General features: G+C 42.1%; 1 protein-coding gene across 2 annotated transcripts in view; it reads left to right on the top strand.

The window, feature by feature from the left end:
* st6gal1 (ST6 beta-galactosamide alpha-2,6-sialyltranferase 1) overlaps positions 1-8,329 on the top strand; it is a 41,358-nt gene extending 33,029 nt beyond the window's left edge. For both annotated transcript variants that reach the window (XM_071532568.1, XM_071532569.1), the window contains 2 exons: positions 229-403; positions 2,284-8,329. In XM_071532568.1, the coding sequence (XP_071388669.1) occupies positions 229-403; positions 2,284-2,555 (447 nt within the window). In that variant the 3' untranslated portion in view covers positions 2,556-8,329. The remainder of the gene's footprint in view (positions 1-228; positions 404-2,283) is intronic.
* Positions 8,330-12,577: the final 4,248 nt, after the last annotated feature.

A 12,577-nucleotide genomic window follows, 5' to 3' on the forward strand; every position in this document is an offset into this window, starting at 1 on the left:
ATTCATTGTCCCCCACATTGTATGATAACTTTAACTGTATGACCTGCTTTACCTCCCCATTCATTGTCAATGCCGCCCCCTAGTGGCACAAAGTCAACATTACAGTGTGACTAACAAACTAACAGATGGAGACCGATCCATAGTCCCCCCTTTGGTGGGACTTAGTTTTATAAGCTTTGATCTTAAGATGTGTATTCTCCTCTAAAGAGTGACCTCTCCCTCCCACAGTGGTACAACAGGACAGACTACCCCATCTTTGTCCAGTACCAGAGGTACAGGAGGCTGCACCCCCTCCAGCCTTTCTACATCCTGCATCCCCGCTTTGAGTGGCAGCTGTGGCAGAGGATCCAAGACAACATGGCAGAGCCCATCCAGAAGAACCCGCCCTCCTCCGGCCTGCTCGGTATGTAAAGCATCGACACTCTTTTCACCTCTTTGTTTGACTAATTGTGCTGTTGCGCTTTATTTTTAGCATCTCATTACACACCCAAGGCACACAAAGGACAAATTATACAAGGGACAAAAGCAGTGTGTGGCCCCTCATTAATTATCCTCTGGTCTTATGACTGTTACAAATGAAAGGGAGGGTTCAGCATTTTGCAAGCCTGTCCTATTAATCACTAACCAAGCTCCCTGTTCAGAAGGCTTCCATGTCTCCATTTTGCTTTAGAAATAAATGCTAATGCTAACCGAGGACTGACGGTCATTTATCAGAAGGGGAGTCTGACATATTTCCTTCAAGTACGCCTATATTTCACCTCAAAGTTATATCAATATCTGCCTTTCTTCTGTCTTTTCCTCCCTTGTCAAATAAAGTGAAGTTTACTTACAGTAATGGACGCTATAAAACAGGACTGCCCCAAAAAGCTTTACAGAAATCAAAGTACAATATAACAAAAAAAAAAAAAAAAGAGAGACACAACAAGTAGAAACTCCAAGAAATGGGTTTTTGTGTGTGTGTGTGTGTGTGTGTGTGTGTGTGTGTGTGTGTGTGTGTGTGTGTGTGTGTGTGTGTGTGAGAGAGAGAGTGGATATGAGAGCACCTTGGAAAACCAGGACAGTCTGCAGAAGAAGTAAGTGAATGACAGACTGCAGGGAAGTAAACAAAAAGAAAGGAATGGCTGATAAAGTGGGACAGAGGCTGCTCTGCTTTAATGGGACAGAGGAACCCGGCTATTGGCCATACTCCGGTTAAGGTCATATTTGGGTAAAAGGGGAATTCCGTCCATTTTCAGTAGTAAATTATGTCTCTCTCTCTTCAGGAAGTACTGCGATCACAGCAAAAATACTGGTGGATCTTTTATTTTATGAAACAGTCGACACTTCAAGATTATTTGGCTCATTTGGATGGAGACGCTCAAATCAGCTCTAAGTTTGATTTCAAATGGCCAGGTTCAGGTCTTAGATCCAAACTTCCATTAACATTGCATTGGACTGAAAAGTGGGCGTGCCAAATTAGCATCCAGAGTATGTAAGCTGCTCTGGCTCCTGAACCAAATCTAACTATTTACCTCTGATCACAGCACTCTCAGACATATTTTACAACTAAAAATGGGCCTTTAAAGGTCCCATATGATGTAAAACAGGACTCCCCTCTCCTCTGTGATGATAAAGGAGTTGGATGGTCTATCTAAACATGGTGAAAGTATCAAAACTAAATCCACACAATCCATATTAGTGCAGCGAGCCTCTAAACGAGCCGTTTGGACTTCCGCAACTTTGTGGCGTCACAAAGGTTCGCTCATTATCATTTTTGTAAGAAATAATAGACTAACAAAGTGTTTTTTTCAAAGCGGTTGAGCGGTTGTCATTGTTTATTACCGGAGAGTTTTCCCTACCTGTAGCCGCCGGGCCGCGGAGTCTCACGTTTCACTCTGGAAACGGTTAGCCGATCGGAACAAAGGGGTCGTTAATATTAATGAGCCTTAAAGACACGGTGACAGAAACGGCCTGTTCTTGGTAAGGCTCAGCTCAGGCTGTTTTTTGTAGACATCAAAATGAACCCATAATGTTGTGTGAGTCTGAGTTTACGCAGCTAAAACCAAAGTGGAAGCAGTCACATGTTTCCATGCCACATGAACCTGTTTAGGTTTAATATGGGAGAAAGCCAGGCATCCTAACAGGTTTCTCATAATCGGAGCATGAGCTTAACCGGATTATTATGACGTTTATGTGTGTCAACCCAAAACCAGGTCAGCTGAGTGACTTGAACTGAACTCTGAGCCGCTCACTTCTCCTCGCTCCCTCGCTTCCTTCCCTCCTCTCCTCTGTTTCCTAACCCAGGCACGGTCCTGATGATGTCCCTGTGCGAGGTGGTGCACGTGTACGAGTTCCTGCCGTCCCGGAGGAAGACGGAGCTTTGCCATTACTACCAGCGGTTCTACGACGCGGCGTGCACGCTCGGCGCCTACCACCCTCTGCTCTACGAGAAGAACCTGGTCAAACGGATGAACCAGGGAGCCGACCGCGACATCTACACCCACGGACGGGTCACGCTGCCGGGGTTCAGCAGCCTGAACTGCACACAGACTCCTGGAAGTAGCCCCAAGCACTGACTGACTGGCAGATTCAAGGCAGCTCGTACACAGGAAGCGTAGCGCGCACACACACACACACACACACACACACACACACACACACACACACACACACTGCAGATGTACACAGCAAAGCAAAATCAGAATGCAAACACTGCATGAGGAACGTGTTGCGACTGATGAATTTCACAGCCGACCCTGAGACAAAAACAAAGCGAGGACAGACGCATGCACCTGTTACACACTGCCATGCCAAAAGGGGAAGCTGTGCCACTCACTATACATATTGTATGATGTCACCACTAGCGGTGACACTAATATACCAAACATTGGAATACACACGTGTTCCTTGTCATAGCGCACAGACTGAAATCCCATCAAGTAATAGATGTGCCTGCTTTTACAGAGTATACACACACACACACACACACACACACATATACTTATACTATATCCATATGTGAACCTTGCATTGACTGCTCATTCCTTAACCCAAAACTAACCCTAACCTGAACCTTAACCCTTAACCCTAACCTGAACCCAATCCTAATTCCGATCTTAACCCTAAATCCTAAATCCTAAACTCGCCCCTTGAAGAAGTGAGGATCGGCCAAAAAGACCAGAAACTCTCCTCACTCCGAAGGTCTAAAACACAAACTGATTCTCACAAAGACAGCAAAACAAGAACGAACACACACACACACACACACACACACACACACACACGCACACACACACACACAGCTTGTACCTTTGTAATGTGTATATATACTGTAATGTGTTAGTCATTCCACTGTGAGGCGCTGCAGTCCTGCTCTCTCTCTCTCTCTCTCTCTCTCTCTCTCCCATTCATCTGGTTTTTACTTTTCAAACCAAACCACAAAGCCACTTTTTTTTGTTTTTGTTTTTTTTGTTTGTTTTTTTGTTTGTTCACAAGTGAAACTCCGTCCTCTGGCAGGAAGGCTGTTTCAGAGCGTCCTCCTCTGCTAACTGGATCAGTAGAACAGCAGCAACGAGTTTGAGACTGAGCTGTCCTGAGGGGAACAGGGACAGGGTCTAACACTGAATCATGTTGTGTTTCTTTGTGTAATGGCGGGCTCTGGCGGGACGTCTCCACAGCGAAGTTACGTGGCAGGGAAAGGTTCAATTTATAGTTTTTTTTTAGGTGAAAGTTCTGGCAGGTTCTGGCTTCCAAGCTCGACTTGTTTACCACTCCTTCACTGCCGATACCACTTCCAATTACTGAACTCTTAAGTGTCAGCTGATACTGAGGACCAATCAGATCCAGTACTGTTCCGAGACAATACAAACTTAGTGTTAGGTGGGAATTAGACTGAGGAATTAGTAAGGATTTCATAACAATACGTTTTTCTCCATCTGAGAGATCTGACAAAGACGGAGAATTAAGTTGCTTTGCTTCGATTGCTGACAAAGTAGCTTGAATCTCAGTTTTTAAGAAATTCTACTTCCCTATTTTAAGGGCATGAAAAGCACTTTTTAGTGAACGGGCGATGCACGGTGGCTGGTGGACTTACCATCCCGACGTCAGACTGATCAAAAAAGCGGATCAAATGCAAATTGGCCAGCTGACAATGTGGCAGAATTAACAGACTCACCAGCCACAGCCAAAACAAAGCATCCACATTTCATTTGACAGGTGGATGTTGAGGTTAAGCCCTGCCTGTGCAAGCTCTGTATCCATGTAATATCCCACGCCAGTAGTAATAATAAGAACAGTAATACTAGTAACAATGATAATACCTACAGTTGTATAGCACTTATAATAATAATATAATAATAATAATTTTATTTATGTAGCACTTTTTAAAACAAAATGGCATGATCAATGGTGTCAAAGGCCGCAGATAAGAAACTAAAATGGAAAATTCACCTTTGTCAGCATGCATAAGAATGTCATTGGTCACTTTAAGCAGTGCTGTTTCAGTGCTGTTTTTGATGGAAGCCAGATTGAAATTTATCAAAGATGTTGTGTCCATCAACCAGTTGGAGAAGCTGGTGATCGACAACTTTTTCGAGAATTTTGGAAATGAAGGGAAGTTTGGAAATGGGCCTGTAGTTAACTAAGTCTGTGGTATCTAGGGAAGGTTTTTTGAGGAGAGGGAAGACACTAGCTGTCTTGAAGTAGTCAGGGAACTTTTCTTAACAAACCTATAAAGTGTGTATATAAAGTGATCAGAGAGCAGGAGGCAGCTGCTGATGAATGTCTCTGCATGCCTGCCTGTCAGCTGCAGCACCACACACACACACACACACACACACACACACGGCCTCGGCTGTGTCTTGTACCGAGCAGATTTTAGATTTAGTTAACATTTGTCAGAGGCAGAGCTGCTCTGGAGGCAGAAATAATCTGATTGGTTGAGTTAAACCTCAGTGGGCGGAGCCAGAGAACCACAGTTATTCTGTCTAAGTAACATTAGACTGAAGCTCAGTGAAAAAGACAAGAGGTAAGAGAGGAGGAAGCTAATATTATGAAGCCTAGTGATCTGCTGCTAACTGGAAAAATACAATCTATCATACTAGCTTATAGCTAGGTAAGCTAGTTAGCTAGCTGCTGACCTTCAACATCATGAATGCCATGGTAATGAATGAATGAAAAAAAATCATTGGCATTCATATTTATATATAAATATTTTTGACCAGAGTTCCTTCTTTGCTTGTCAAGTTTGCCAGTTAGCTAACTTTGGCGCTGAACAGCTGTGGTTGTTTGGCTCCGCCCATCGAGGTTTAACTGAACCAATGAGATTATTTCTGTCTCCAGAAATGTTTATAGAACTAAAACTCCAATCTTCTTGAATGTGTCCACATCACCATTGTAGGGCTGCAACTAACGATTATTTTCATTGTCAGTTAATCTGTAGATTATTTTCTCGATTAATCGATTAGTTGTTTGGTCTATAAAATGTCAGAAAATGGTGAAAAATGTGGATCAGTGTTTCCCAAAGCCCAAGATGACGTCCTCAAATGTCTTGTTTTGTCCACAACCCAAAGATATTCAGTTTACTGTCACAGAGAAACCAGAAAATATTCACATTTAAGAAGCTGGAATCAGAGAATTTTGACTTAATTTTCTTAAAAAATTACTCAAACCGATTAATCGATTATCAAAATGGTTGGCGATTAATTTAATAGTTGACAACTAATCAGTTAATCGTTGCAGCTCTACACCGTTGTACCCATTATCACAGCAAAGAACGTCATCAAGGGTGTTATGGCCTTTTATACAATGATTGCCAACGCATGTGAACTGCCTGTAAAGTTTTCTCCACAGTAGTGTACATAAGAATAAAGAATGGGAGAAAGCAAGAAAAAACAACTTCCCTGGTTACCACAAGAGTTGGCTTAGCAACCAATAAAGCACAGCTAGTCCTGCTTTATGGGAATCATCAGCACGGTTAGAAGTAATCTTTGACCAATCAGATTGCTTCACCGAAACTACCTGTTGTATAACACACTGTAATATACTGTCACATGTGTCAGCCAGAGAGACAAGCAGCTTGGATCAGACAAAGTTTTACTCAGCGGCTGAAGCTCCATGAGGGACTCAGCTTGGATGTGATCGGGAAATCTCCATTTGAAATGAATGGCAGCTGTGAGTCCCAAATCCCTGATATTATGGAAAGTAGAAAGAAAAGAAAGGAGGAGAAACTAAAATGGTGTCCACTTTCCATGAGGACAAAGACAGCTCGGGACACATCATGCGCTTCATCTTAGTCAAACTGCCGATTGAATCTATGCTGGAACTGCGTTTCCAAGAACCAAAATGGCACTTCTATTTTTTACTAATCATATAACTTGGGTTATATTTTTACTGAACTTAATTATTTATTTACTTTCAGGAGGCGAACAAACTGAAACAAATAACTGATGTCATTGTTATTTGAGAGGAAAACAAGGATAACGTTGCAATGATTCCTCCCTTGTCATCCCAGCTCCTGCTTGCTGACTGTCAATCATCAGTATGTCGTCTTCTTGTTGTGATCTTTGCACTGATGAGGGCAGAGGACAGGGAAGTCGGTCCCATTTTTATTATTATTATTATTTTTTTTTATCCTGACTTAAAGATGCACTTTTCCTCTGCCTTGACTTTATGCTCCTGGTTTCTGAGAGTGCCGGACGCTCAACTCCAGTTCTGTTTGATGAGTTGTTTTTCCTCCAGGACCACACAGTTAGTCAGATAACCTGATGAACATGGCATGAAATAACTAAATAATATCTGTTCCTGTTTAGCGATCATCAATATGCATGAGTGATGTACATACTTTAACATGTTTTACAGATTCAAAACTAAAATGTCAAGATATAGCTAGAACCTTTTCACAGTGATGATTCACGGTGTGTGATCCTTATTATCCCCCAGGTGTTTGAGTACAAGTCAACAACGTCTACAGGCTGTAAGGAGATAAGTAGATAGTGGACAATGAGGAAGACTTTTGTCTTCTTCGACCTCTTCTGACCCTCATCTCCCAGTGCACTAGTTGTCTTTTCACTGCCTGACGTTGCCATAAATACAAAACACATCGCTTAGTCTGACTCACATGTCAAAGGGCGACTAACCAATCACACAAGAGACAAACCGGACATTTCAACATTTTAACACATTGACCTGTGTTATAACTGAACTTGATATGACGAGCCAGGTAAGATGTGCAGTAAAAGCCTTTCCTTCTTCCAGTTTTGCATTGTTTTCAGTGTTTCCTCCACATCCTCTTCACTGTGCTGGAGCTCACTGACGACTTACAGCTGAACTCTTTGCTCTTTGGCGGCACCAAGTGGCAGCAATAGATACCCGTTCAAATCCCTATAACTTAAATGAATAGCCAGAAATCATGCAATGTGACAGCAGCAAACTGCATAAATGTATTCTTCAATTTAATATATGCAAATAGGCTGAATCTGAAGCTTTCCAATCAGTGGGGACGGGGAGCTGTTCTCTGTGTCGGCCCCACTTTGTGATTTAAGCTGCAACACGGGTGGATTTTAATGTAAGATGTATACATGATGCAGCTTTAACAGCCCAATTTAAGGTGTGTAAATCCTTGACAAACACCTCTAGGTGGCAGTGTTGTCACTGTATAATGTCAAGGTTGGCCTGGACTCTCTGGACCTGGTCTTGTTCATAACAGTGCAAAATGTGGATAAATTGTTAATTCCCAGTACCGGCACCAGTCCCTGTTGCAATCCAATCCTGGATCTTATTGAGATAATTACATATACATTGACAACTTAAATGCCAAATATACAGTATGTTTGCTTGTTTTAGGTGAACAATGAGGCCAAATGAGAAAATTATGTTTTTTTACATTTGTTCCAGCAAAAGGGAAAATGATCCAGCATTTTTTTTCTTTTTCTGTTTTTGTGTTTGCTGAATGTTGGGAAACTTCACCCTCCGCTGCCTGCACATCACATTCCAAACTCACACAAGCTGTAAAAGACATTCTGTATTATCAGCTCTCTGTAAACTGTAAACCTGCTTCTCTGCCTCCATGCCAGGAGTCCCAGTATATTTTTGATCCTGCATCCCAGAGGAAGACTCAGTTTGCTCACTTGGAGAGTTTCAGAACCAATGCTGTAGATGTTAAAATGCAATTAAAAGTAATTTCAAGCATCTGCAGCCGTTGGTTGAATTATTATTGATGTTGCATTTGAATATTACTCTCTTTGTGTTATAAACCCAGATTTTCTCTTCCCAAAAGTCTGCAGTGCTTTACCTGGATGTCAATGCAAAGTTTACATGATGTTTGATTTATGTCCTTTAGGTGTTGTGTCAGTCAGCCAATCATTAAACATGTTTAATTAATGATGAACTAATGCAAGTCCGTCTGTCCATTGAACTGGTCAGATGTGTACCAGTTCAGACTAAACAATGCAGTAGACTTCTTCTTCTTCTTCTTCTTCTTCTCCATCGTGCATGCAATGTGTTTACACTGGGGAAAGATGTCAGCTGGTACAGAGACACAGAAAATCAGCTTTTTTCCATACTTTATTGTTTTTACATTGCCATGATGAATACATTGCAGGGAGAGAGACAAGACCCACACACACACACACCATCCCGGTAGGTCAAAGTAACTTACATATTTTGTAATTTGTCAATGCGTAGATGTCATGGGAGGTGTACCGAATACCAAACCTCACGAGATGGAGGTCGCGCACTGTCACACACACACAAAGTTGCGCTGCCACGTGGCCTCGCGAGGTTTGGTAATGCGGAAGTAAATACAGATGCAGATCGACTCGATTTTCATGAAATAAAGGATATATATTTTTTTTTTTCCCACTCACAGAGCGATCGCGTGGCGTCAGAAGACTTGGATTATGTGGTGGAAGTTTCTGAAATAAAGAGACTTGAGAAACAAGAGAGAGAGGTTCCTTTCTGGTTTATTCGTACGACACACCTGCAAGCGGGCACAGACAACCAAAAGGTTTCAGGCTGAATGAGCAACTTCCTCTTCTCTCAGTTGCCTTTTACACATTTCCTACCCCATACTACATCTTCAGAAACTACCAACTCTATTCATATGAAGAGTTCAAGACACGGTCAAACATGCAATAAGATAAATATGACATAAGTATGAAATATGGTCTGTCGCAGGAATACATCATAAGTGACAGGACAAAGACAGAACAAGGTTTGCTTGTTACATATGGGAGTAATCAGATAAAAGACCCTTTGACTCAATTAAAGCCCCCTTCGAACTGACATCTGGGCCTAGGACAGAGTCAGCAAAGGGACAAGTTTCTTCTGTCGTCCTCCTCCGTTATAATTATGCTTTGGCTGCATTTTTCCATCACAGATTATGCTTCACGAGCTGTACGGAGTAATTTCATGGTTATTTTTGGTTATTTTTGGAACTCTACAGATCGGTCCTCCGACACTTCAATTGTTTTGGAGAAGGCTGCTCCGGAGTCGTGCTGGGAAGCTCCAGGAGTGATATATGGCTTAGTGGCCACTTTCTTTGTGAAGCGACAGTCCGTCGTCCCCTCTCTGGCTGTGGCAGCGGGCCTTTTCCCGACCCTGTTCGTGACGCCAAATTTGTCGTGGTTTCCCCAGGAGACAAAATAATCTTTTCTCAAGGCAGAAGAATGGTACAATATGAAGATCTTTATTGGCAACAAAGACCTGAGTTTTTCTGCAGAAGAACTGGCTTCATGCCAGATTACAATAGCTTTTATACACTTTGATCAGTATGACACCCCTTTAAGTTAACCACTCCTTCCCATGGGGTTTTTCCATAAGATCTCTCTCTATTCAGTGTCCCTTCTGGGGGGGGGGGGCGAGCATCATGTCAGGATCGTACCACATTGAGAGACAGTCTCCTGGCGTTCCTGTCAAGGTCTCCTCGTACCCTCCCAGATGTCTAGCGGCCTTGTGGGTTCTCTGGGGCCTACTCGGAGCTGTTCATTCTGCTAGTATATGGCTTCTGAGATCTCCTGTTTTGCAGGCCTTTGACTTGATCTTATGCGTATTAGGATATATGTTTACTATATGTATTTATAAGCTATAAGCATGATTTTCTACTACACTAACAAACTAAACTAGAGTTTCAACTAGCATGGGGGTGAGTAGATAATGACTGAATTTTCATTTTTGGGTGAACTATTCCTTTAACTTATTAGAAAACTATAGTTGTCCCTGCAAGTTGGGCACACAGACACAACATTCAGCTTAAGCACATACACAGACGCTCAAAACAGTCTTGTGGTTAATAAGGGTGCGCTTCCTCTCTCCTTCCTTCACGTTGCATTGGACTTCATCCACAGGAATGTCCATAGCTGAGATTGCAAATATTTGCGTGTAGTTAGTAGAACGGTGTGTGATAGTCGGGCCACCAGGCTTCGACGAGCTCTTTAGCGTCCTCAAAAATATCAAAATCTTCAGCAGGTGAGATGGTGGGATGTCCCGGCTCACAGAACCTGAGGCAGTCTCTCAGTCTGTGCATGTCAATGTCCAGTCTCTGAATAGAAAGGGAACAAAATATGATGAGATACAACAGAATAGGACAGGATGGAGTTCAACTGTTCCTACTCCTAATACTTTCAATACCTGAACCTTCTACTTTAGGAAGTTCTTGTCTTAGAAGGCGAAATGACTGAATGTCAGAATTGGAACAGGCGGTCCTATAGCTAAATGTGTAGAGCAAGGCACTAACATGACCTGGGGTTGGGGGTTCAGTTCCCTGCACTGCTCAGTGGGTAAAGTATGACAGTGCCAGCACTAGGAGATTGATTCCTACTGGGACCATTCATGTACTATAAGGGCCTCTGGACAAAAGTATATATCCACCAAATGGCATAGACTTGAAAAAGGTGCTGCAAAGGTTAGACATGCTGGCGCAGATTCCCATCAATGTTGGGGGGCAAAATATTGCCGGTGTACCGACTCTCACAAATTCAGTTTAGATTTCTGTTGAAATCCAGTTAACGTTGTAGCCACTAGGTGGTGCTCATCTGTTTGTGTGACATGTTCATTAACGTTTGACCTCTGAGGAAGCCATTTTGTTTGACTTTGTTTTTGAAGCTGCATGCTGCACCTATGACGCTGGTTGCCACCCGCCGTTAATAGACAAGAAGAAGAAGAGCTGCATGCTGTCTGGCATCATCTTTGTCCATCCCTGTTGCCAATTATTGAAGCATCATCAGGAAGCTGATGTTTATATAATGTGTTTAAGTATACCTTTACCTGGATATTGATGTAATTTAATGAAAAACGTGTTTATGTTGGTAGAGATAGATAGATAGATGGCTGGTTAGTTTCCTTCTTGTTATCTATATTGTATGGAAGCCTTGGGCTGGTGCTATTTAGCAGATTATTGTGCTGTGTGAGCTGTGATACTTTTACCATAGGCAGACAGAGGATATTTGATATGCATCAACAAGCATTTTTTATGTTTGTTTTTAATTATTGTTTCAGTTTCACTCATTCCTATACACATTGTGACAACAGACCTGTGTGTGGAATAAAGCCATCATTCAACGACTACACTGTCTTGGAAGAGTTCATCTATCTGTCCAGTTTAAGAAGGGCGACTCTGGAGCGGGGGCAGAGAAGCTGGAAATGTTTTCTCACTGAAAGCAATGTATCAGTTTGAAATCCAGACACAAGAAAATTGGTCAGGTGACCTGTCCTCAGCCCTAAAATATTTTAGAAATAATGGCTGATGGTGTGAGGTGCAGGACTACAACTGCTGCTAAATAGTAAACACTAGGAAATAATATCTGTGATACTTTTTATATAACATTTAAGCTAGCAAGCTAGCTAGCTGTTGGATGCCAGAGCCATACATATAATACACGCCTATAACACACATTATGAAACTGCAGTGGATAATTTGTTATGTTAAGTAGTTTGTTATTTCATCCATTTTCACTCTTCCAGCTGTCAAATTTGTCAGTCATATTGCCCATTGCTCAGTTGCTCACTCAATGCCGCCAAATTTTGCCCCAAATGTGCCCTAAAAAAATCACTTGTGTGTTGAGCTGAATGTTGGGAAACACTTCACACGCCGCTGCCTGCACATCACATTCCAAACTCACACAAGCTGTAAAAGACAATCTGTATTATCAGCGCTCTGTAAACTGTAAACCTTCATGCCAGGAGTCCCAGTGGATTTTTGATCCTGCATCCCAGAGGAAGACTCAATGTGAATTATACAGGAGGAGATGTTACCTTCAGCTCCCTATAGGATCCAGACGTTTTTTCAATGTTCATACAGCTTCTGGCCGTCAGTAACATTAACCACAGTAACTTCACTGAGCAGCATAGATACCATGATGGGAAGCAGTTCCAAAATGATTCATTTGGCTGGTATTTTAACTGAGGAGCGCTGCTGTAGGAACCCTAACCCTAACAGTCTTTACCAGTAACATGTAACTGGTAACACTTTACAATAAGGGTACATTAATTAAGGGTTAATAAGCATTAACTAACCCTTAATTAACAGTTAACTAATATGTCTGGTAATTTACTAATGGTGTTCATGTTAACTAAGGTATTAATGTATACATTATTTAATAGT

Source organism: Centroberyx affinis, unplaced genomic scaffold (genome assembly GCF_046629955.1).
Source record: "Centroberyx affinis isolate AG114_WGS23_722 - 3 ecotype Tasmania unplaced genomic scaffold, CSIRO-AGI_Caff_v1 ptg002213l_1, whole genome shotgun sequence".
NCBI classification, from domain to species: domain Eukaryota; kingdom Metazoa; phylum Chordata; class Actinopteri; order Beryciformes; family Berycidae; genus Centroberyx; species Centroberyx affinis.